This window comes from Nycticebus coucang, chromosome 2 (genome assembly GCF_027406575.1).
Source record: "Nycticebus coucang isolate mNycCou1 chromosome 2, mNycCou1.pri, whole genome shotgun sequence".
NCBI lineage: Eukaryota > Metazoa > Chordata > Mammalia > Primates > Lorisidae > Nycticebus > Nycticebus coucang.
The window spans coordinates 102959228-102982926 of record NC_069781.1 but is presented as its reverse complement, the minus strand read 5'-3'; the positions used below and the strand labels follow the sequence as shown (position 1 = coordinate 102982926).

Sequence of the window (23699 nt, the reverse complement as noted above, 5' to 3'; positions counted from 1 at the left end):
TTCATACAAATAAGCAAGCAGAGTTCAGATCTCCTCCTATTTTATCCCATGGGAGAGACCCTCTAAAAACCAGAACTCCTTCCCCAGGGAGAACCCACTAGTGTGCCATGCACTCTCCTGCCAGGCATAAAACTGTATATATTCTCTACCTGCAATTCCGAACTCCCAGCATTCCCCTCCACTCTCACCCCAAAGTCTGGAAGCCTGTCCTCCATGGAATCCAGATTCTTGGGCATTTTCTCCAGAGGTGTAGGTCTGTGCTGATTCTGTGGCACAGGTATAAAGAGAGGACTGTAGACCAAGAGGGAGAGGGAGAAGTGGTGCCCAACAGCAGCAGTAGCGGGAACAATATGGCTCACACCCTGGGGATATTTTGGAGAGACCCTCCCCACCTCTCTTGGCAACCAGAGAAATCCAGGCCTCTACTCTAGTGGCAACCACTGGTGGAACAGATCTGGGATGGAAATGCAGGCCCCATGAGTAAAGGGTATGCCTGAGGCAGTACCTGCCTGGGCAGGGTGTGGAGGGATGGAGACTAAAACACATGAGCGCAGAGACAGCATACTCCCTGGGTGGGGCTGAGTCTGAAGTGCTGCTTTAGTGAGCCTAAGAAGCACCTGGCCCCCAGGAGAACATAGCTGAGATAAAAGCATGTGGGGCAATAGCACCAGCCTGGGGAGAGGCAAGAACTGAGAGCTGAGTATGAGCTCTAACCATGCCCGCCCCAACACAGAGTGCAGGAGAGACAGAGATGCCAGCTCCGTGAGAACTGGTGCAACGGCAGTGGCACAGGGCAGGGCTGAGGAGCAGTTTCTGTGAACTCAAACAGTACCTGGCCTTCAGGGGAATATAGCCAGTACAGAAATGCTAATTCTGTGAGAATATAAGTGACAGCAACATCAATCTAGGGTGGGGCTGGAAATAGGTGAATCGCCCCGGCTTCCATTAAGCACCCAAACTTGTCAGGCTTCAGCTCCCCCTGCTGCTGGTGGTTGAGTGCAGCACTCTGGCTGAGGAGACATACATCTCCATGTGACTCAGGCAGGTGCAACCCCCTAGAGCATCTGTTCATTGGAGGGAACTGGGTCACAGCCCTGCAAGGTTACCAGTGACTGGGTGTGCGACAGATGTAAGCTGGGGAAGAAGGACTAATTCATTTTCAGGGTGGGTCCTTCCTGGACTAATTCATTTTCAGGGTGGGTCCTTTTGACTCCATGGAGCACTGGAGTGAGTCATACTCAAGCTGCCAGAAGACCCCTGCTATCTAATTGCTGGAGACCTTTTGAACTCTCTCCCTTGAGACTGGGTGCTGACTAGGACAATTGATTTGGAACTCTCGAACTGGGCCAATCACCTGAGGACTATCCAAAGAGGTACCCTGGATGTGTGGTTGTGGGAAGGGTTGATTTTCCTTTTCCAGTTGTTGCACTGAGGGGCGGGGTGACCTTAGTTGCTGGTATTTCTCCACAGCTGAGACTTCAAACCAGAGTTACAGATTCACTAGGATTGGACAGAGACCAACTGAAAATAAGACATAGCCACTGAGCCCCACCACACCAAGCAGATCCCCAGTGTCTCAGGCCATAGTACTGTATGGGTCCTTTGCAAAGCTCTAGGGGAAAAGGTATAGACACCAGTCCCAGCTCTTGGGCAAAGGTCTGGTTAATCCCTACTCCAGGAGCCACCAACCCAACTTCACCTTATCTGCTCATCTAGTCAAATGGTGTAAAATAATCATGAAGTGGAATCAGCAGAAAAACTCCACTAAAGCAACATGAATAATCAGAGTAGATCAACTCCCCCAAGGAACGACATGGTGGACACACCAGAAGATCCCATTCATAAACAAATGGCTGAGATGTCAGAAATCAAATTCAGAATTTGGAATGCAAATTAAGATTAATAGAATGGAGGCAAATTTGGAATTAGGAATTCAAGGAGCATTTTGAAAGTTGTCTCAAGAATTCAATGAATTCAAAGACAAAATCACCAAAGATTTTGACACATTGAGACAAGAATCTTCAGCCCTCAAAGATCTAAGAAATACAGTAGAATCCCTCAGTAACAGAATGGAGCAAGCAAAAGAAAGTATTTCTGATATTGAAGACAAAGCTTTTGAACGTTTCCAAGTGCTCAAAGAGGAAGAGAAGTGGAGAGCAAAAGTAGATCATTCTCTCAGAGAGCTTTGGGATAATTTGAAGAAAACTAATATTTGCCTCTTAGGAATTCCTGAAGGTGAGGAAGATGCTTTGCAAAGCACAGAGGCCCTTTTTCATGAGATTATGAAGGAGAACGTTCCAGACATGCCAAGAGATTCTGAAATGCATTTATCAGACAGTTTCAGAACCCCAACACAACTCAACCCGATTAACACAACTCCCAGACACATCATAATTAACTTCGGTAAAGTTAATATGAAAGAGAAAATTCTGAAAGCAGCCAGACATAAGAAAACCATAATCTACAAGGGGAAGAATATCAGAATGACTGCAGATCTCTGTACTGAAACCTTTCAAGCTAAAAGAGGGAGGTCATTGACTTTTAATCTCCTAAAACAAAATAATTTTCAACCCAGGATCCTGTATCCAACTAAACTGAGTATATCTTTTTTGTCATAACTAAACCAGCTCTCCAGGATATTCTCAGACCCATCATCCACAATGACCAGCACAATGCTCTACCATCAAACTAAACTCACTCAGAACGTTTTGATCAAATCCCAACTTTCACAGTGGCAAAAGGATTAAAAATGTCCACTGGACTTTCAAAAAACTCGATACCCCAAATTCTACCAGGCTTATCAATATTCTCAATTAATGTGAATGGTTTAAATTGTTCTCTAAAGAGGCACAGGTTGGCTGACTGGATACAAAAACTCAGGCCAGATATCTGCTGAATGCAATAATCTCATCTTATATTAAAAGATAAATAGAGACTCAGGGTGAAGGGTTGGTCATCTATATTGCAGGCAAATGGAAAGAAGAAAAAAGCAGGTGTTGCAATTTTATTCACAGATAAAATAGCCTTTAAGCCAACAAAAGTAAGGAAAGATAAGGATGGTCACTTCATATTTGTTAGGGGTTACACTCAACATGATAAGATTTCAATTATTAATATTTATGTACCCAACCAGAATGCACCTCAATTTATGAGAGACTCTAACAGACATGAGCAACTTGATTTTCTCCAGCACAATAACAGAGATTTTACACTCCTTGGCAGTATTGGATGGATCCTTCAATAAGAAGTTAAGCAAAGAAATTTTAGACTTAAACTTAATAATTCAACAATTGGATTTAAAAGACATCTACTGAACATTTCATCCTAACAAAACTGAATACACATTCTTCTCATCAGCCCATGGAACATCCTCCAAACTTGATCACGTCTTAGGTCACAAGTCTAACCTCGGCAAATTTAAAAGAATAGAAATCATTCCTTGCATCTTCTCAGACCATCATGGAATAAAAGTTGAATTCAGTAACAACAGGAATCTGCATACTCATACAAAAACATGGAAGCTAAATAACCTCGTGCTGAATGATAGCTGGGTCATAGATGAGATTAAGAAGGAAACTGCCAAATTTTTGGAACAAAATGATAATGAGGACATGAATTACCAGAACCTCTGGGATACTGCAAAGGCAGTCCTAAGAGGAAAATTTATAGCATTGCAAGCCTTCCTCAAGAGAATGAAAAGAGAGGAAGTTAACAACTTAATGGGACATCTCAAGCAACTGGAAAAGGAAGAACATTCCAATCTGAAACCCAGTGGAAGAAAAGAAATAACCAAAATTAGAGCAGAATTAAATAACATTGAAAACAAAAGGATTATACAACAGATAAATAAATCAAAAAGTTGGTTTTTTTGAAAAGGTCAATAAAATAGATAAAACTTTTGCTAACCTAACCAGGAAAAAAGGAATAAAATCTCTAATTTCATCAATCCGAAATGGCAAGGATGAAATAACAACAGACTCCTCAGAAATTCAAAAAATCCTTAATGAGTATTACAAGAAGCTCTATTCTCAGGAATACGAAAATTTGAAGGAAATAGACCAATACTTGGAAGCTCGCCACCTTCCTAGACTTAACCAGAATGAAGTGAAAATATTGAACAGGCCTATATCAAGTACTGAAATAACATAAACTATACAAATCACCCTAAATAGAAAAGCCGGGGACCAGCCGGCTTCACATAAGAATTCTACCAAACCTTTAAAGGGGAACTAGTACCTATATTACTTAATATTTTCCAAAATATAGAAAAAGAAGGAATACTACCCAAAACATTCTATGAAGCAAACATCACCTTGATCCCCAAACCAGGAAAAGACACAAGAAAAGAAAATTATACACCAATATCTATAATGAATATTGATGCAAAAATATTCAACAAGATCCTAACAACCAGAATCCAGCAACACATCAAACCAATTATACATCATTACCAAGTTGGTTTTATCTTAGGGTCTCAAGGCCGGTTCAATATACGTAAATCTATAAGTATAAATAAATCAGCACATAAACAAATTAAAAAACAAAGACCATATGATTCTCTCAATTGATGCAGAAAAAGCTTTTGATAATATTCAGCATCCCTTCATGATCGGAACACTTAACAAAATTGGTATAGAAGGGACATTTCTCAAACTGATAGAGGCCATCTTCAGCAAAACCCACAGCCAATATCATATTGAATGGAGTTAAATTGAAATCATTTCCACTCAGATCAGGAACCAGACAAGCTGCCCATTGTCTCCACTGCTCTTTAACATTGTAATGGAAGTTTTAGCCACTGCAATTAGGGAAGAAAAAGTGATCAAGGGTATCCATATAGGGTCAGAAGAGATCAAACTTTCGCTCTTTGCAGATGTTATAATTGTGTATCTGGAAAACACCAGGGATTCCACTACAAAACTCTTAGAAGTGATTAAGGAATACAGCAGCGTCTCAGGTTACAAAATCAACACTCATAAATTTGTAGCCTTTATATATACCAACAATAGTAAAGCTGAAAAAACAGTCAAGGACATTATTCCTTTTACAGTAGTGCCAAAGAAGATGAAATATTTGGGAGTTTACCTAGCAAATGACATGAAAGATCTCTATAAAGAGAACTATGAAACTATGAGAAAAGAAACAGCTGAAGATGTTAACAAATGGAAAAACATACCATGCTCATGGTTAGGAAAAATTAACATTGTTAAAATGTCCATACTACCCAAGGTACGATATACAATTTTAATGCAATCCCTATTAAAGCACTACTGTCATACTTTAAAGACCTCAAAAAAAAAATACTTCGTTTTATATGGAAACAGAAAAAAAAACCTCAAATAGGAAAGACATTACTCAGAAATAAAAACAAATCAGGAGGAATCACCCTACCAGACTTCAGATTATACTATGAATTGATAATGATCAAAAGTGCATGGTACTGGCACAAAAACAGAGACGTAGATGTATGGAACAGAATAGAGACCCAAGAGATGAATCCAGCTACTTACCATTATTTGATCTTCGATAAGCCAATTAAAAACATTTAGTGGGGAAAATATTCCCTATTCAACAAATGGTGCTGGGTAAACTGGCTAGTGACCTGTAGAAGACTGAATCTGGACCCACACCTTTCACCATTAACTGAGATAGACTCTAATTGGATTAAAGATTTAAACTTAAGACATTAAACTATAAAAATACTAGAAGAAAGTACAGGAAAAACGCTTGAATAAATTGGGTTGGGCAAATATTTTTTGAGGAAGACCCCCCTGGGCAATTGAAGCAACACCAAAAATACATTACTTGGATCTGATCAAACTAAAAAGCTTCTGCACAGCCAAAAACACAGTAAGTAAAGCAAGCAGACAGCCCTCAGAATGGGAGAAGATATTTGCAGGTTATGTCTCTGACAAAGGTTTAATAACCAGAATCCACAGAGAACTCAAATGTATTAGCAAGAAAAGAACAAGTGATCCTATCTCAGGGTGGGCAAGGGACTTGAAGAGAAACTTCTCTGAAGAAGACAGGCACAAAGCCTGCAGACACATGAAAAAATGGTCATCATCCTTAATCATCAGAGAAATGCAAATCAAAACCAATTTGAGATATCATCTAACCCCAGTAAGATCAGCCCACATCACAAAATCCCAAAACCAGAGATGTTGGCTTGGATGTGGAGAAAAGGGAACATTTCTGCACTGCTGGTGGGAATGCAAACTAATACGTTCCTTTTGGAAAGATGTTTGGAGATCACCTGGGGATCTAAAAATAGACTTGCCATTTGATCCTTCAATTCCTCTACTAGGTATATATTCAGAGGACCAAAAATCACTTTATAACAAAGATATTTGTATTAGAATGTTTATTGCAGCCCAATTCATAATTGCCAAGTCATGAAAGAAGCCCAAGTGTCCATCGACCCATAAATGGATTAAGAAACTGTGGTATATATACACCACAGAATATTATGCAACCTTAAAGAAAAGATAGAGACTTTATCTCTTTTATATTTACATGGATGGAGCTGGAACATATTCTTCTTAGCAAAGGATCTCAAGAATGGAAGAAAAAGTATCCAATGTACTCAGCCATACTATGAAACCAATTTATAGCTTTCATATGAAAGCTATAATCAAACTATAGCCCAAGAATATGGGGAAAGAGGAGAGGGAGGGGAGGGGAGGAAGGAGAATGGGTGGAGGGAGGGTAATTGGTGGGACCACACCTATGGTACATTTTATAATGGTACATGTTAAATTTACTAAGTGTAGAGTATAAATGTCTTAACATAATAACTAAGAAAATGAAGTGAAGGCTATGTTAACGAGTTTGATGAAAATATTTCTAATGGTATCTAAAAGCAGCACATTGTACTCCATGATCGCATTAATGTACACAGCTAGATTTAATAATAAAAAAACTCTAAAAACAGAACTGCTATGTGATCCAGCAATCCCACATAATGTATTTATCCAAATGAAATGATATCATTATATCAAGGAGCTACCTTCATGTTCATATTAATTGTAGCACTATTCACAAGACAAGATAAGCAATCAACCTAAATGTCCATCAGTAGACAATTCATAAAGAAATTGGTACATGCATAGAATGGAACAATATTCAGTTCCATTCCTGCCATTTACAGGAACATGGATGAGTCTGTAGAACATTGTAAAGCAAAATAGGTCAGACACAGAAAGATAAATACTATATATTCTCATTCATATCTGAGAACAAAAAAAATTGATGTCATGAAAGTAGAGGGTAGAATTATTGGGATTAGATGCTGGGAAAGGTAGTGGGGAGGGGAGGAGAGGTTGATTAATTAAAAATTAAAAGCTAGCAAGGAGGAATGAGTCCTGATGTTCTACAGCAGTGTTCAGTGAATATAATTAACTATAATATACTGTATTTTTCAAAAAGTTTAAGAGATTATTTTGAATGTTCACAACAGAAAAGAAATGATAAATGTTTGAGGTGATGGACATGCTAATTAGCCTGATTTGACCTTACACCTTGTATGACTATATCAAACTATCACTATGTATTCTATGAGGATGTATAATTACATGTGTCAACTAAAATCAAATGGAAAAAAAATCATTCATCTCATCAAATAATGGATTATGGGCCAACCTTAGTGATTTGCTTCCAATGAACACAATGTGATAAGTGATACTCTGTGACTTCCAACATCAGGTTAGAAAAGCCTCTCTGTCTCAGACTACTTGCCCTTTATTGAGGACACTCAGGCCACAGTGAGAACCTAGGTATTCCAGGGTAGGTATTTAGGTTGCCTGCCTCAACTGAAGTTCCAGCCAGTGGCCAGCATCAACAGTAAAACATGTTGGTGAACAAAGCTTCCTAATCACTCTAGTCCCCCAGCCTTTGAGCTGTCTCTAGGGAAGCTGAGGGAAACAGAGATGAGCTTTCCTGGCCATGCTTTCTCCAAACCACAGATTCATGAACAAAATAAATGCTGTCTTAAGCTACCAAATTTTGGGTAATTTTTTAGGGGAAAATACACAAAAATGAATTTAAAAAGAGAGATAATAAGAAACAATTTGTAGAGAGAAATTCATCTCCTTTAAAATAGGATCTAATAAATGTTGAAAATTTATTAATGACAAATAGTGCTGAGAAGCAGCAGATGATGAGAAGAGAGACACAACTAATGAGTAGGAAGTTTTTTTAAAACTCCCTTCCACTGCAACTTCTTAACAACTAGGCAATTATGCCTCTAGAATTTTCCCTCAAGTTAGGGAATAAAGAAAACAGGGAATTCATGACATAGATTATTTGAAGCAGAATGTTGAAAAACAACTAGAAATATTTGGTTTAATAAGTAAAATTCAACATTTTACCTGATTTCAATTCATTATAATTCTGAAATATGTGGCTGGGTGCCTATAGCTCAGTGGTTAGGGCACCAGCCACATGCTCTGGCCCTGGTGGGTTCAAACCCAGCTTAGGTCTGCTAAACAAAACAAACAAAAAAAAAAAATTCTAAAATACGTAGGCAGCTATATTTATTAAACAATCTAGTACTTATATGCAATCTTCATTATCCTTTCTGCAGTCAGGAAATAAAGAGAACATTATGGAAACATTTTTTAATCTTCTCAGTACTAAAAAGACTGAAATGTGCTTTGAATGTTAAGAAATTAAACACTGGAGATCTGAGCAGGATGGCAGCCGAGTAACAGCTTCTTTGCAACTGGGTACAGTGAGTCTGGGGAGACAAGATGCCAGGCATCTGGCATCTGGTGGAGGTGGGGTACTGTGTCCGATCAGGCTAGCAAAGAGATGCTGACCTAAAGGAAACCACCCAATCTGGCACCCCCAGAGGGTGGGGTATTTTAAAGGTTGTGTCAAAGTACCCTACTGTATACCTATATTGCTCTGTCTCCCTCTTTCTGTGCCTCTCTTCTTTTTGTCAATAATCCCTTTTACCCACCCCCTCTCCTTTCTCTTTTTTCTTTTCTATCTTTCTTTCATTTTTTTTCTTTCTTTTAGCCCTTCATGCTCTTCAACCTTCTCATCCTTCTGGTCCTGTACCAAAAGGACTCATCAAAACGCTAGTCCACAGGCATGGCAACTTAAAGACCAAGAAGAAGTAAAAGGAAAACTAGGGCAAGGAAACAGATAAAAGAAATCAGTCATGAGGAAGAATCAGCAGAAAACTCCTGGCAACATGAATAACCAGTCCAGAGCAACCCCTCCAAGGGATCATGAGGTAGCTACTGCAGAGGATTCCACCTATAAAGAAATGTTAGGAATGACAGAAAGGGAATTGACAGAAAGGGAATTTAGAATACACACGATGAAAACAATGAAGGAAATGATGGAAACAATGAAGGAAACTGCTAATAAAGTGGAAAATAACAAAAAGCAAATCCAAAAATAGAATCAAATAAGAGATGAATGATATGAAGAGTATAAAAAGGATATAGCAGAGCTGAAGGAACTGAAGCAGTCAATTAGGGAACTTAAAGATGCAATAGAAAGTATCAGCAACAGGTTAGACCATACAGAAGAAAAAATTTTGGAGGTAGGGGACAAAGTTCTTGAGATCACTCAGATAGTTAAATAGGCAGAAAAGAAGAGAGAGAAAGAAGAACGTTCACTGACAGAACTATGGGACTTTATGAAGCATTTTAACATATGAGTTACAGGAATCCCAGAAGGGAAAGAAGAATGCCCCAGGGGAATAGAAGCCAAACTAGAAAATATTATAAATGTAAGTTTCCCAAATATCACCGAAGACTCTGACACACTCCTTTCAGAGGGATATCGGATCCCAGGTCACCTCAACTCTAACTGAGCTTCTCCAAGACACATTGTGATGAACTTGTCCAAAGTCAAGACAAAAGAAAAGATTCTGCAAGCTGCCAGGAGTAAGCGCCAGTTGACCTACAGGGGCAAATCCATCAGAGTGACTGCAGACTTCTCTAATGAAATTTTCCAAGCAAGAAGACAATGGTCATCTAACTTTAATCTACTTAAACAGAACAATTTCCAGCTCAGAATTCTATATACTGCTAAGCTAAGCTTTAAAATTGATGGAGATATCAAATCATTTACTGATATACAAACATTGAGGAAATTTGCCACAACAAGACCAGCACTACAAAAAATACTTCAACCTGTTCTACACACTGACCATCACAATAGATCAGTACCAAAGTAAGAACTCAGAAATTAAAGGACAGAACCTAACTTCTACAGTGATGCAAAAGATAAAACTAAGCAATGGACTCTCACAAAATAAGAAAATAAGATGAATAGAATACTACCACACTTATCAATGATCTCAATAAATGTTAATGGCTTGAATTCCCCACTGAAGAGACATAGATTGGCTGACTGGATTAAAAAACACAAGCCATCCATTTACTGTCTGCAGGACACACACCTGGCTTCAAAACGCATATTAAAACTCGGAGTCAAGGGTTGGAAGACAATTTTTCAAGCAAATGGAACTCAGAAGAAAAGGGGAGTTGCAATCTTATTTTCAGATACATGTGGATTTAAAGTAACTAAAGTAAAAAAAGACAAAGATGGTCACTTTATATTGGTCAAGGGAAAAATACAACAAGAAGACATTTCAATTCTAAATATTTATGCACCCAATTTAAATGCTCCCAGATTCTTGAAACAGACCTTACTCAGTTTGAGCAATATGATATCCTATAATACCATAATAACATGTGACTTTAGCACTCTGCTTACAGAGCTGGACAGTCCCTCTAAACAGAAATTAAACAAAGATATGAGGGACTTAAATGAGACCCTAGAACAACTGTGCTTGAGAGGCCCATATAGAACACTCCATCCCAAAGGTAAAGAATATACATTCTTCTCATCACCCCATGGAACATTCTACAAAATTGATCATATCCTGGGACACAAAACAAATATCAACAGAATCAAAAGAATTGAAATTTTACCTTGTATCTTCTCAGACCATAAGGCACTAAAGGTGGAACTCAACTCTAACAAAAATGCTCGACCCCACCCAAAGGCATGGAAACTAAACAATCTTCTGTTGAATAACAGATGGGTGAAGGAAGAAATAAAACAGGAAATCATTAACTTCCTTGAGCATAACAACAATGAAGACACAAGCTACCAAAACCTGTGGGATACTGCAAAAGCAGTTTTGAGAGGAAAATTCATCACTTTAGATGCCTACATTCGAAAAACAGAAAGAGAGCACATCAACAATCTCACAAGAGATCTTATGGAATTGGAAAAAGAAGAACAATCTAAGCCTAAACTCAGTAGAAGAAAAGAAATATCCAAAATCAAATCAGAGATCAATGAAATTGAAAACAAAAGAATCATTCAGAAAATTAATGAAACAAGGAGTTGGTTTTTTGAAAAAATAAATAAAATAGATAAACCATTGGCCAGACTAACGAGGAATAGAAAAGTAAAATCTCTAGTAACCTCAATCAGAAATGATAAAGGGGAAATAACAACTGATCTCACAGAGATACAAGAGATCATCTCTGAATACTACCAGAAACTCTATGCCCAGAAATTTGACAATGTGAAAGAAATGGATCAATATTTGGAATCACACCCTCTCCCTAGACTCAGCCAGGAAGAAATAGAGCTCCTGAACAGACCAATTTCAAGCACTGAGATCAAAGAAACAATAAAAAATCTTCCAACCAAAAAACGCCCTGGTCCAGATGGCTTCACTCCAGAATTCTATCAAACCTTCAAGGAAGAGCTTATTCCTGTACTACAGAAATTATTCCAAAAAATTGAGGAAGAAGGAATCTTCCCCAACACATTCTATGAAGCAAACATCACCCTGATACCAAAACCAGGAAAAGACCCAAACAAAAAGGAGAATTTCAGACCAATCTCACTCATGAACATAGACGCAAAAATTCTCAACAAAATCCTAGCCAATAGATTACAGCTTATCATCAAAAAAGTCATTCATCATGATCAAGTAGGCTTTATCCCAGGGATGCAAGGCTGGTTTAACATACGCAAGTCTAAAAACGTTATCCACCATATTAACAGAGGCAAAAATAAAGATCACATGATCCTCTCAATAGATGCAGAAAAAACATTTGATAAAATCCAGCATCCTTTCCTAATTAGAACACTTAAGAGTATAGGCATCGGTGGCACATTTCTAAAACTAATTGAAGCTATCTATGACAAACCCACAGCCAATATTTTACTGAATGGAGTAAAACTGAAAGCTTTTCCTCTTAGAACTGGAAGCAGACAAGGTTGTCCTCTGTCACCTTTACTATTCAACGTAGTGCTGGAAGTTCTAGCCAATACAATTAGGCAAGACAAGGAAATAAAGGGAATCCAAATGGGAGCAGAGGAGGTCAAACTCTCCCTCTTTGCTGACAACATGATCTTATACTTAGAGAATCCCAAAGACAAAACCTCAAGACTCCTGGAAGTCATCAAAAAATATAGTAATGTCTCAGAATAAAAAAATCAATCTCCAGAAGTCAGTAGCCTTTGTATATGCCAATAACAGTCAAGATGAGAAGCTAATTAAGGACACAACTCCCTTCACCACAGTCTGAAAGAAAATGAAATACCTAGGAATATACCTAACGAAGGAGGTGAAGGACCTCTATAAAGAAAACTATGAAATCCTCAGAAAGGAAATAGCAGAGGATATTAACAAATGGAAGAACATACCATGCTCATGGATGGGAAGAATCAACATTGTTAAAATGTCTATACTTCCCAAAGCAATCTATCTATTCAATGCCATTCCTATCAACATACCAACATCATACTTTCAAGATTTGGAGAAAATGATTCTGCGTTTTGTATGGTACCGGAAAAAACCCCGTATAGCTAAGGCAGTTCTTAATAATAAAAATAAAGCTGGGGACACATCAGCATACCAGATCTTAGTCTGTACTACAAAACCATAGTGGTCAAGACAGCATGGCACTGGCACAAAAACAGAGACATAAGACACTTGGAATCGAATTGAAAACCAAGAAATGAAACTAACATCTTACAACCACCTAATCGTCAATAAACCAAACAAGAACATACCCTGGGGGAAAGACTCCCTGTTCAATAAATGGTGTTGGGAGAACTGGATGCCTACATGTAAAAGACTGAAACTGGACCCACACCTTTCTCCACTCACAAAAATTGATTCAAGATGGATAAAGGACTTAAATTTAAGGCATGAAACAATAAAAATGCTCCAAGAAAGCATAGGAACAACACTGGAAGATATTGGCCTGGGGAAAGACTTCATGAAGAAGACTGCCATGGCAATTGCAACAACAAAAATAAACAAATGGGACTTCATTAAACTGAAAAGCTTCTGTACAGCTAAGGAGACAACAACCAAAGCAAGGAGATAACCTACACAATGGGAAAGGATATTTGCATATTTTCAATCAGACAAAAGCTTGATAACTAGGATCTATAGAAAACTCAAATTAATCCACATGAAAAAAGCCAACAATCCCATATATCAATGGGCAAGAGACATTAATAGAACTTTCTCTAAAGATGACAGACGAATGGCTAACAAACACATGAGAAAATGTTCATCATCTCTATATATTAGAGAAATGCAAATCAAAACAACCCTGAGATATCATCTAACCCCAGTGAGAATGGCCCACATCACAAAATCTCAAAACTGCAGATGCTGGCGTGGATGTGGAGAGAAGGGAACACTTTTACACTGCTGGTGGGACTGCAAACTAGTACAACCTTTCTGGAAGGAAGTATGGAGAAACCTCGAAGCACTCAAGCTAGACCTCCCATTTGATCCTGCAATCCCATTACTGGGCATTTACCCAGAAGGAAAAAAATCCTTTTATCTTAAGGACACTTGTACTAGACTGTTTATTGCAGCTCAATTTACAATCACCAAAATGTGGAAACAGCCTAAATGCCCACCAACCCAGGAATGGATTAACAAGCTGTGGTATATGTATACCATGGAATACTATTCAGCTATTAAAAAAAATGGAGACTTTACATCCTTCGTATTAACCTGGATGGAAGTGGAAGACATTATTCTTAGTAAAGCATCACAAGAATGGAGAAGCATGAATCCTATGTACTCAACTTTGATATGACGACAATTAATGACAATTAAGGTTATGGGGAGGGAGGAAAAGCAGAAAGAGGGATGGAGGGAGGGAGGTGGGGCCTTGGTGTGTGTCACACTTTATGGGGGCAAGACATGATTACAAGAGGGACTTTACCTAACAATTGCAATCAGTGTAACCTGGCTTATTGTACCCTCAATGAATCCCAACAATAAAAAAAAAAAGAGAAAGAAAAAGAAAATGAAATACCTAGGAATATACCTAACGAAGGAGGTGAAGGACCTCTATAAAGAAAATTATGAAATCCTCAGAAAGGAAATAGCAGAGGATATTAACAAATGGAAGAACATACCATGCTCATGGATGGGAAGAATCAACATTGTTAAAATGTCTATACTTCCCAAAGCAATCTATCTATTCAATGCCATTCCTATAAAATACCAACATCGTACTTTCAAGATTTGGAAAGAATGATTCTACATTTTGTATGAAGCAGAAAAAAACCCATATAGCTAAGGCAGTTCTTAGTAATAAAAATAAAGCTGGGGGCATCACCATACCAGATTTTAGGCTGTACTACAAAAGCCATAGTGGTCAAGACAGAATGGTACTGGCACAAAAATAGAAACATCGACATTTGGAATCAAACAGAAAACCAAGAAATGAAACTAACATCTTACAACCACCTAATCTTCGATAAATCAAATAAGAATGTACCTTGGGGGAAAGACTCCCTATTCAATAAATGGTGCTGGGAGAACTGGATATCCACATGTAAAAGACTGAAACTGGATCCACACCTTTCTCCACTCACAAAAATTGATTCAAGATGGATAAAGGACTGAAACTTAAGGCATGAAACAATAAAAATCCTCCAAGAAAGCATAGGAAAAACACTGGAAGATATTGGCCTGGGGAAAGACTTCATGAAGAAGACTGCCATGGCAATTGCAACAACAACAAAAATGAACAAATGGGACTTCATTAAACTGAAAAGCTTCTGTACAGCTAAGGATACAAGAACTAAAGCAAACAGACAACGTACACAATGGGAAAGGGTATTTGCATATGTTCAGTCAGACAAAGATTGACAACTAGAATCTATAGAGAACTCCAATTAATCCACATGAAAAAAGCCAACAATCCCACGTATCAATGGGCAAGAGACATGAATAGAACCTTCTCTAAAGAAGGCAGACAAATGGCTAACAAACATATGAAAAAATGTTCATCATCTCTATATATTAGAGAAATGCAAATCAAAACAACCCTGAGATACCATCTAACCCCAGTGAAAACGGCCCACATCACAAAATCTCAAAACTGCAGATGCTGGCGTGGATGTGGAGAGAAGGGAACCCTTTTACACTGCTGATCAGACTACAAACTAATACAACCTTTTGGAAGGACGTATGGAGAAACCTCAAAGCACTCAAGCTAGACGTCTCTGTCATACCTCACTTCTGACACCACTTGCCAGGGCCCAGGACTTGGTAGGTCTCAGGCCTGGCTTAACTAGGTTCCAGATGTGGACCACTAAGTTACCTTGCTCAGGTCTGTTAGGTGCATGAGGGCTATCAACTTTGGCTGGAGAGAGAGAGAGAGAGTCTTAGAGAGAATAAAGCAGTCTTAGAATAGACAGATCTTATACTTTAGCAGAGCTTCGTAATCTTCAGCAGAGAGACGCCGTGCTGGCGTTCTGCAGGCAGAAAAGGAGACAGAGTCAGAGTAAGTGCGTTCGTGATAGAATGTGCACGCCCCTGACTGCCTTCTCCTCCAGCCTAATATATGGCTGATCTCGTGCCTCTCAACACCACAGGTGTAGAGACTGCCAATTCACCACTGCTCTTATCTCGGGAGCTCTCATACTTATTAGGAGTGCTAAATCCCTCTCCATGCCCTTTCCATCAAGGTGTTGCCTTATTGAGCTATGCAGGTATTTCTTAGAACTCTCACTCCTCCTAGCCATAGGCTATACAAGCTGCTACACCTCCCATTTGATTCTGCAATCCCATTACTGGGCATCTACCCAGAAGGAAAAAAAATCCTTTTATCATAAGGACACTTGTACTAGACTGTTTATTGCAGCTCAATTTACAATCACCAAAATGTGGAAACAGTCTAAATGCCCACCAACCCAGGAATGGATTAACAAGCTGTGGTATATGTACACCAAGGAATACTATACAGCCATTAAAAAAAGGAGACTTGACTTTACATCCTTTGTATTAACCTGGATGGAAGTGGAAGACATTATTCTTAGTAAAGCATCACAAGAATGGAGAAGCATGAATCCTATGTACTCAATTTTGATATAAGGACAATTAATGACAATTAAGGTCACAGTGGGGGTGGGAGAAGGGAAGAGCAGAGAGAGAAAGAAGGAGGGAGGGGTGGAGAAAGGAAGAGCAGAGAGAGGAAAGGAGGGAGGGGGGTGGGGCCTTGGTGTGTGCCACACCTTTTGGGGGGCAAGACACGATTGCAAGAGGGACTTTGCCTAACAAATGCAATCAGTGTAATCTGGTTTATTGTACCCTCAATGAATCCCCAACAATAAAAAAAAAAAAGAAATTAAACACAATTTCACCTTTATGTTACTTCAAGCTTGTCTGTATAGAGAAGACCATCTCATCTTTATGTTGTACCACCATGCTAAACCACATCATATACACTGGCTCAGAAATTTTGAAACCATAACTAATAATGGCCTGATTTTTAAATGCTGCACTCCTGAAAATTTTTCTTTGAATGGGTTGAACTATTAATTCAAGTGCAACTGTGCATCTCTATTTGTTTAAGTAAAAAGAGGTAAATACAGAGAACTGTGGTTTCTGAGTGTGCTGGATCTATGCCTAGAAAAGGATCAGCCCCAGGGTCACATATATGAACCAGACGTCAGGTCAAAAGAGGATCTACACCAACTGTGGTGGCTCATGCCTGAAATCCTAGCACGTGGAAAAAGCAGGTATGAGGACTGCGTAAGGTCAGGAGTTCAAAACCAGCCTGAGCAATACAGCAAGGGCCCCCACCCCATCTCTCCAAAAAGAATAGAAAAATTAGCTGGGCACAGTGGTATGATCTGAATTGCTCAGGAGGTTGAGGCAGGAGGAGGATCACTTGAGCCCAGGAGTCTGAAGTTGCAGTGAGCTATGATGATGCCACTGCACTCTAGCCCAGGCACCAGAATAAGACCATGTCTCAAAAGAAAAAAAAAAAAAAGGACCTAACTGAGAACTAAAAATGACAGATTAAATTGATTTCCAATGAGGAAAGCTGACGGCCCAGATTGGTAAAAAATCTGTGAATGATGCTATGAATTATGAGATAACAAAACATAATGCAGTGAATAGTAGGCTGTGTCAGCAGATTCTGTGGTCAAGTTTTGATGGGAATGGGACTAAATTCACCCAGGGAGGCACTGAGTGAGAGACTCTTGCAGTCTGAACGGAAGGAGAAAAGGAATGTATTTTATCTTTGTAAACCTCACTTCCCATCATGCTAAGCAATCAGCCTGGCATGGGATATGCTTGCCCCAGACTCCTTCAAAAAGCAAAAGGTGAAGTTACACACAGTCCACAACATTTACTTTCTTTTATTACATAAAACAACTGGTAAAATGCAACATGACTGGGAAAGGATCCTTATAAAATTTGATTTGACAATGGCATCAGGATAGACATACATCAATGTATGAGAATTGAGAATCCACAAATAAACCTGCACATTCATGGTCAATTGATTTTCAATGAGGGTAACAATATAATTAAATGGGAAAAGAATAGTTTTTTCAACAAATTGTTCTTAGAAGAAAACACAAGCATAAACCTTTGTAACTGCATTTGGGAGTAGTTTCTAAGATATAACACCAAAAAAGAAAATATATATTAATCGCAATCATTAAATTTAAAACTGCCATGCTTGAATAACACAAGTCAAGAAAGTGAGAAGGCAAGCCACTGAGTGGGAAAAATATTTGGAAAGCATGCATCTGATGAGTGACTTATGCCTCAGATACATAAAGAATCCCTGTGATCAGAAATAAGATGACAACACAATTTAAAAAAATGGGCAAAGGACGTTTCTCCAAAAAGACATACAGGTGGCTAATAAACTCATGCAAAGAGAGTCACTAGTGATTAGGGAAACACAAATCCAAACCACAATGAATTATCACTTCTCTCCACTAGGATGGAATCTCTTGTCAATCAAAAAGATGAAAAGTAAGTGTTGGCAAGGATGTGGGAGAAATTAGAGCCTACTCAATGCTGACAGGAATGCAAAATCATGCAGCCACTTTGGAAAACAGACTGGCAGCTCCTTGTATGACCCAGCAATTCCACTCATAAGTATATAAGTACATCCAAGAGAAGTGAAAACATATGCAAACACAAAAACTGTACAGAAAAGTTCACAGCAGCATTGTCAATAACAGCAGAAAAATAGACAACCCCACGGTTGAACAGATAAATGAAATCTCTGATATATCCACACAATGTAATGGAATATTAGTCAGCAATAAGAAAAAATTAAGTACTGATACGTGCTACAACACAGATGAACCTTGAAAACATCTAAATGAGAGAAGCCAGATACATGTTGCAGCTAGATTAATATGAAATGTCCAAAACTATGGAAACCAACTAGATTGGTGGGAGTTCCCAAGGCTGAACAAGAAGGCAGGAAGGTGGGAGCAATAACTAAAGGATGGAGGGTTTCTCTTTTAGTGATGAAAATGTTCTAAAATTGTGGTGAGAACTACAGAACTCAGGGAATATACTAAAAGACATTAAATGCAATACTTTTAAATGTGTGAACTGCACGGTCTGTTGATTATAGCTCAATGATCTGAGCCATGTTTTACTGCTTGGTTTCAGAGTACTGGCCAGGTTTCAAATAAGAGAATCAATAATATGCCCTTTTTTATAGAAACATGATGTATTAGAAAGCTATCCTTTTCATTAGTATCGAATTCATAAAATTAAAAGAAAAATCTTTATTTCTCTGGTCAAAGCATTGAGAGAGTGATTTTTTGTGTGTGTCTCCAAACTGATAAAACCTTACCTCATGTTTTAGCTTATTGATCTCAATATCCTTTTCAGATTTTCTGGTTTTTACATCTTCATGAAAATTAAACTCTTCGTTTTCATGTTCATTTAACTTTGTTGCAATTTTTAAGAGGCACTTCAGTCTGCAGAAATGTACAGAATGAGAAAGCACTAAATATTTAGAAATTGTTTAAACCAGTATGTTCTAGCATATAAAAGAAATATATCTATAAATTATGATCCTCTCTCATTATTTTCAACCTAACATTGAAAAACATTCTAACGAAATTATAATTCTAAGTAAATAATAATGTAGAAAAATTTATTGACATATGTGGCAGAAAAACAGTTAATATTGTAACCATACACAGAGTTTTTATAAATAAACTCATAACGTCCATTTTAGTATGTTAATATAAAACATAAGTATTAGGTATAACTTAATACCCATCAATACCCATTGTGAAGAGGAAAAGCTGACTTACGTATAAATGTTTGAAAAAAGGACACAAAAAATACATTTTGATAGCCATTGACCATAGTTGATAAGAAGAAGAGAAAGGACACACAAAAAACATCAAGGAGACCATTCAAAGTAGTAAAATAGGAAGAAAAGCATCTTTGAAGTTTGAGTCAGAAAAAGAAATAAGCAGACTTTCAGGAGAAAGGAAATGAGCACAGAGATAATGTGTAAAGACTTAAAAGTCTGTTTTAAGAAGAGAGCTAGAGATCTTTGCTAGCACGACATTAACAAGAGGAAAGGTATGCAAAATCATGTAGAGAAGGGCAATGAGAGGAAACATACTGAATAGAAGCAAACTTCAGTATTCAGGAAACAAAGAGAAAAGAAGTCATGGGGATGTGGGGGCTTGTAAGCCACTGGTGAAACATTCCATATTCTGACTGTTTGCTTTTCTTAAGTCATATATATACAGTACAACCTCCAAAGTTGACCACCTCCCTACATTGGCCACCTTCTTAAGTTGACCGAATTTTCATAGACCAGACATGCACCCATGTACTCAATGGAAGTTCCTTATGTTGACCACCTCCATATGTTGACCAGTTCGACACAGTCCTTTGGGTGGTCAACTTACAGCAGTTGTACTGTATTTGGTATGTATGATACATACATACACATATGCATATATATACACACACACAAACACACACATATATAAACACATACACATTTATTTTTAAACAAATGTAGTAACATGTATCCCTCATGTATACATGGAAGATATACATGGAAAATGAGTAAATTTCCATGATATAATTTATAACTAAAAAAAGAAAAAGGCAGAATATGTAGTCATCAAGATAATTTTGATGTTGTTAAAGAATGACATAGGTTTTTATTTAATATTAAAGGATTTGAATTCGGAGGGAAAGGACACTACTAAAAGAAGCAAAGGAAGATTGCTAAAGACAAGTGGAAGGAGTTTCAGAAATAAAAATACAAAGGAGACGATGAAGAGTGCAGTTGCCATCATATGCCAAAGGCATTGTTACTATTGTTTTCAAAATCATTAGAGAATAAGTATCATACTTTGACATTTAAAAAGGGTTTCAGACTGTTTTGAGTTTCTGAAATAAATTTAAAAATAGAATGACTTAATTATGAAAATACAGATACAAAATGTGTACTTAAGCTTTAATAAAGGAAAGTAAAATTATAGTTAAATCAACAATGAATGGTTGAAATGATCTGAAATAGTCAAATCTTACCTAGTTACTCTTTTTTCTAATTTACTGTTTTTCTTCTTTTCTTGATCCAAATTATCTTCCAGCAATTTCTTTGACTCAGTAAGTTTCTTTACTTCCTTTTCATTCTCAGACTTGAAAAAATAAAAATAAAATTTTAAAACCTAGAGATACTCTTCTTTCTTAAAAATATTATTTTTCAGGAGTTCATGAGAAATATGTGTTTAGACTGGTTTATAAAACATAATTCATAAACTTGATGCCTGTAAGAACAGATTTCAAAAATAATGATTTTTTTCCTTAAAAATGTCACTTTCATAATTTTCTTGTTTAGAGTATGTATTGTCAAATTTTACTTGGTAAAAACAGAGGTTTTTACACAGTAAATAATAAGTGTTAATAGAAATATTTTTAAAAGAGTCATTATTTTTACATTTTAGTTTCTCGAGAGGCCCTAGCAACCTTGCCATCAAAGGTTTTAAGATATTCCAGGTTATATCAAATTCTTTCCTACTGAGGCAACTTTTGCAGAACTCCTGACTGGTTCCTATTATACTATTTTTGATCCTCACCTGACTTCAGGATGAGGATTTAATCTCTTCAATTAAAATTTAAGCCTCCACTGCAGTCAACAAAATCATAATCTGTGCTTGATTCTTATGGCTTTTCTAACACCCTGCTTCTTTCCTTCCTTTGGACAATAATATTCTTTAATACATGGCCTCATCTAGAAATCTACTTTTTCATCACTTGATTATCTTCTTTCATCCTAAATCTGATCTTTAATCCGATAATTCCAGTAATCAAATTCTGGGGGTCATCAAGACCGTGTTCTTTAGTCTTTAACGTGCTTTACTTCTTGGCAGCAACTGCTAGCAGTGACCACACCCTCCCCTCTGCTCCTCTGACCCTGATTCATTTTTCTTTCTTTTTTTTTTTTTTTATTAAATCATAGCTATGTACATTGATATAATCATGGGGCATCATTCACTAGCTTCACAGACCGTTTACCAAGATTCATTTTTCAATTCAGCACCCGTTGATGTTGAGCCCTGACTTACGCTTTTCCTCTGTTTCAGTTCTCTCAGAGCTTGCTGCTGAAAGCTCAAGGCTTTGACCCAGAATCATTCCCTCATGGACATTGCCAGCCCTGACCTCTTGAATGAGGGCTCCTCCTTCTAGTTTACGTCTCATCAACAGTGTTCTTAACCATGCACTCATCAACCATTTCCTGGTGCAGATTCTTTGTGTATACAGCTGCTCTTCCACAGTCCCTGTTTATTCCTGTTGCTATTACTTTGAGTGTAGTGTTATTTTTTAATCTGGTAGGGCACTCCTCCTTTAGGATGCTGATCAGCATATTTTGCCTTTTTTTTTTAATAATGTAACACTTTTCCACATGGATCAGATGATCAATTGTCTACCTCTATTTTTGTTGAATAATCCCCTTTACCATGGACACATGAACTTTTCAAAGTTTGTTCTAAAGTTTCTTTCAGATGAACACTCAACTATCATTTGGAGGATGGCGTCATCTGGAGTTCTCTCTTCTTCCCAGTCCAGATTCTTTACCTCGAAATTGTGTCCATCATAATTACCTTACCCCAGGTACTCTCTGGCTTTGGAATTCAAGAGATAAGAACCTTTTGGAGAAGTTGGAGGCTATCAAGTTGGTCCAAAGATGTCTTCAAAGTAGATAATTGCAGGCAGAATGGGGACCAAAAACCCCATTCTTGGCAAGGGAAAACACCCACAGTAAAAGGGAAAAATAAAAAGGAAGCTGAGTAAGGCAGAACAAAAAAAAAGTCAACTAGTTTAACTTCACACCAGCTGCTGCTAAATTTCTTATCTGAGCAAGTTTCCTGCTTTCCCTAGAGCTCTGGCCTATTGGAGATACAGCTTACTAACACCCCTGCTGGGTCTGTGAACAATCTGAGGAAATAATGATCACAGAAGATGCTGTGGCAAGGCCTGGAAAGATACATTAACTAGGCTGTTTCCTGCCAAGTAAACAGTCAAAACGAATACCCATTGTGGAGGTGTGTATTTGGCTGGGCCACTGTCAGAACACCTCAAGCGGGCAGTGGTCCTCTGAGTTCCCACCTTTGAAAATTCTATTTTGTGTGTCTTGTCTCTTTCTTTCTCATTGTTTCTAACTTTATATTTCTTCAGTCAGTCGCTGCCAGATCCACAGGTCTGAATGGACCCTGCCCCCAGGGCAGGACCCTGGCAGCTAATTTTTTTTTTTTTTTTGCCATATTTCTAACTCAGTTCAATGGGAATCTACAGAAAATCTCTCTCATCATTTTTGAATAAGCATAATAGGTTGAAAATACTCTTATGAATTTTTCCAATTTTGATACCCAAATGTCTTCCTATATGACACAGATGTAAGGGGAATCTCCTGGCACTCTTATTTATAGGAGACTCCTTATTTAGTACATTGGCATGCCACTTGTATAAATAGTATGCTGATAAAATGAAACTAATTTATATTAAGCCTAAGAAAAATAATTTTTCAATATTTTTTTGACCATGAAGACAGCCAGTCAAACCAAATGTTTTGACTTGTTCTGGATAGGTGTGTCAGTTTTATAGACTTGCAACACCTAAGTTGTGACTTAAAGAAAGTAGTTAGTAGGAGCATCTACCTCACTGCTCAAATTTCCTATTCACAATACTATCTTTTGGTCTTCACTTCTACAGATAAAAGCATGGATGACAGGAGAATCCCCTCTGCTTGGGAAAATGCTAGTATAATGACCAACCACTTTTGATGGGGAATACAAATTACAACATGAAAAACAATTTATTCTCCAAATCTCACTGATGGGTTTAGGTTACAAGAGAAATTCAGAATTCT

General features: G+C 37.7%; 1 protein-coding gene across 1 annotated transcript in view; it reads right to left on the bottom strand.

Moving 5' to 3' along the window:
* LOC128597965 (POTE ankyrin domain family member A-like) overlaps positions 1-23699 on the bottom strand; it is a 198815-nt gene that overhangs the window by 9023 nt on the left and 166093 nt on the right. Inside the window, exons 15-16 of the mRNA XM_053608334.1 lie at positions 20861-20970; positions 19146-19272 (exon numbers count right to left, since the gene is read on the bottom strand). Of these exons, the coding sequence (XP_053464309.1) occupies positions 19146-19272; positions 20861-20970 (237 nt within the window). The remainder of the gene's footprint in view (positions 1-19145; positions 19273-20860; positions 20971-23699) is intronic.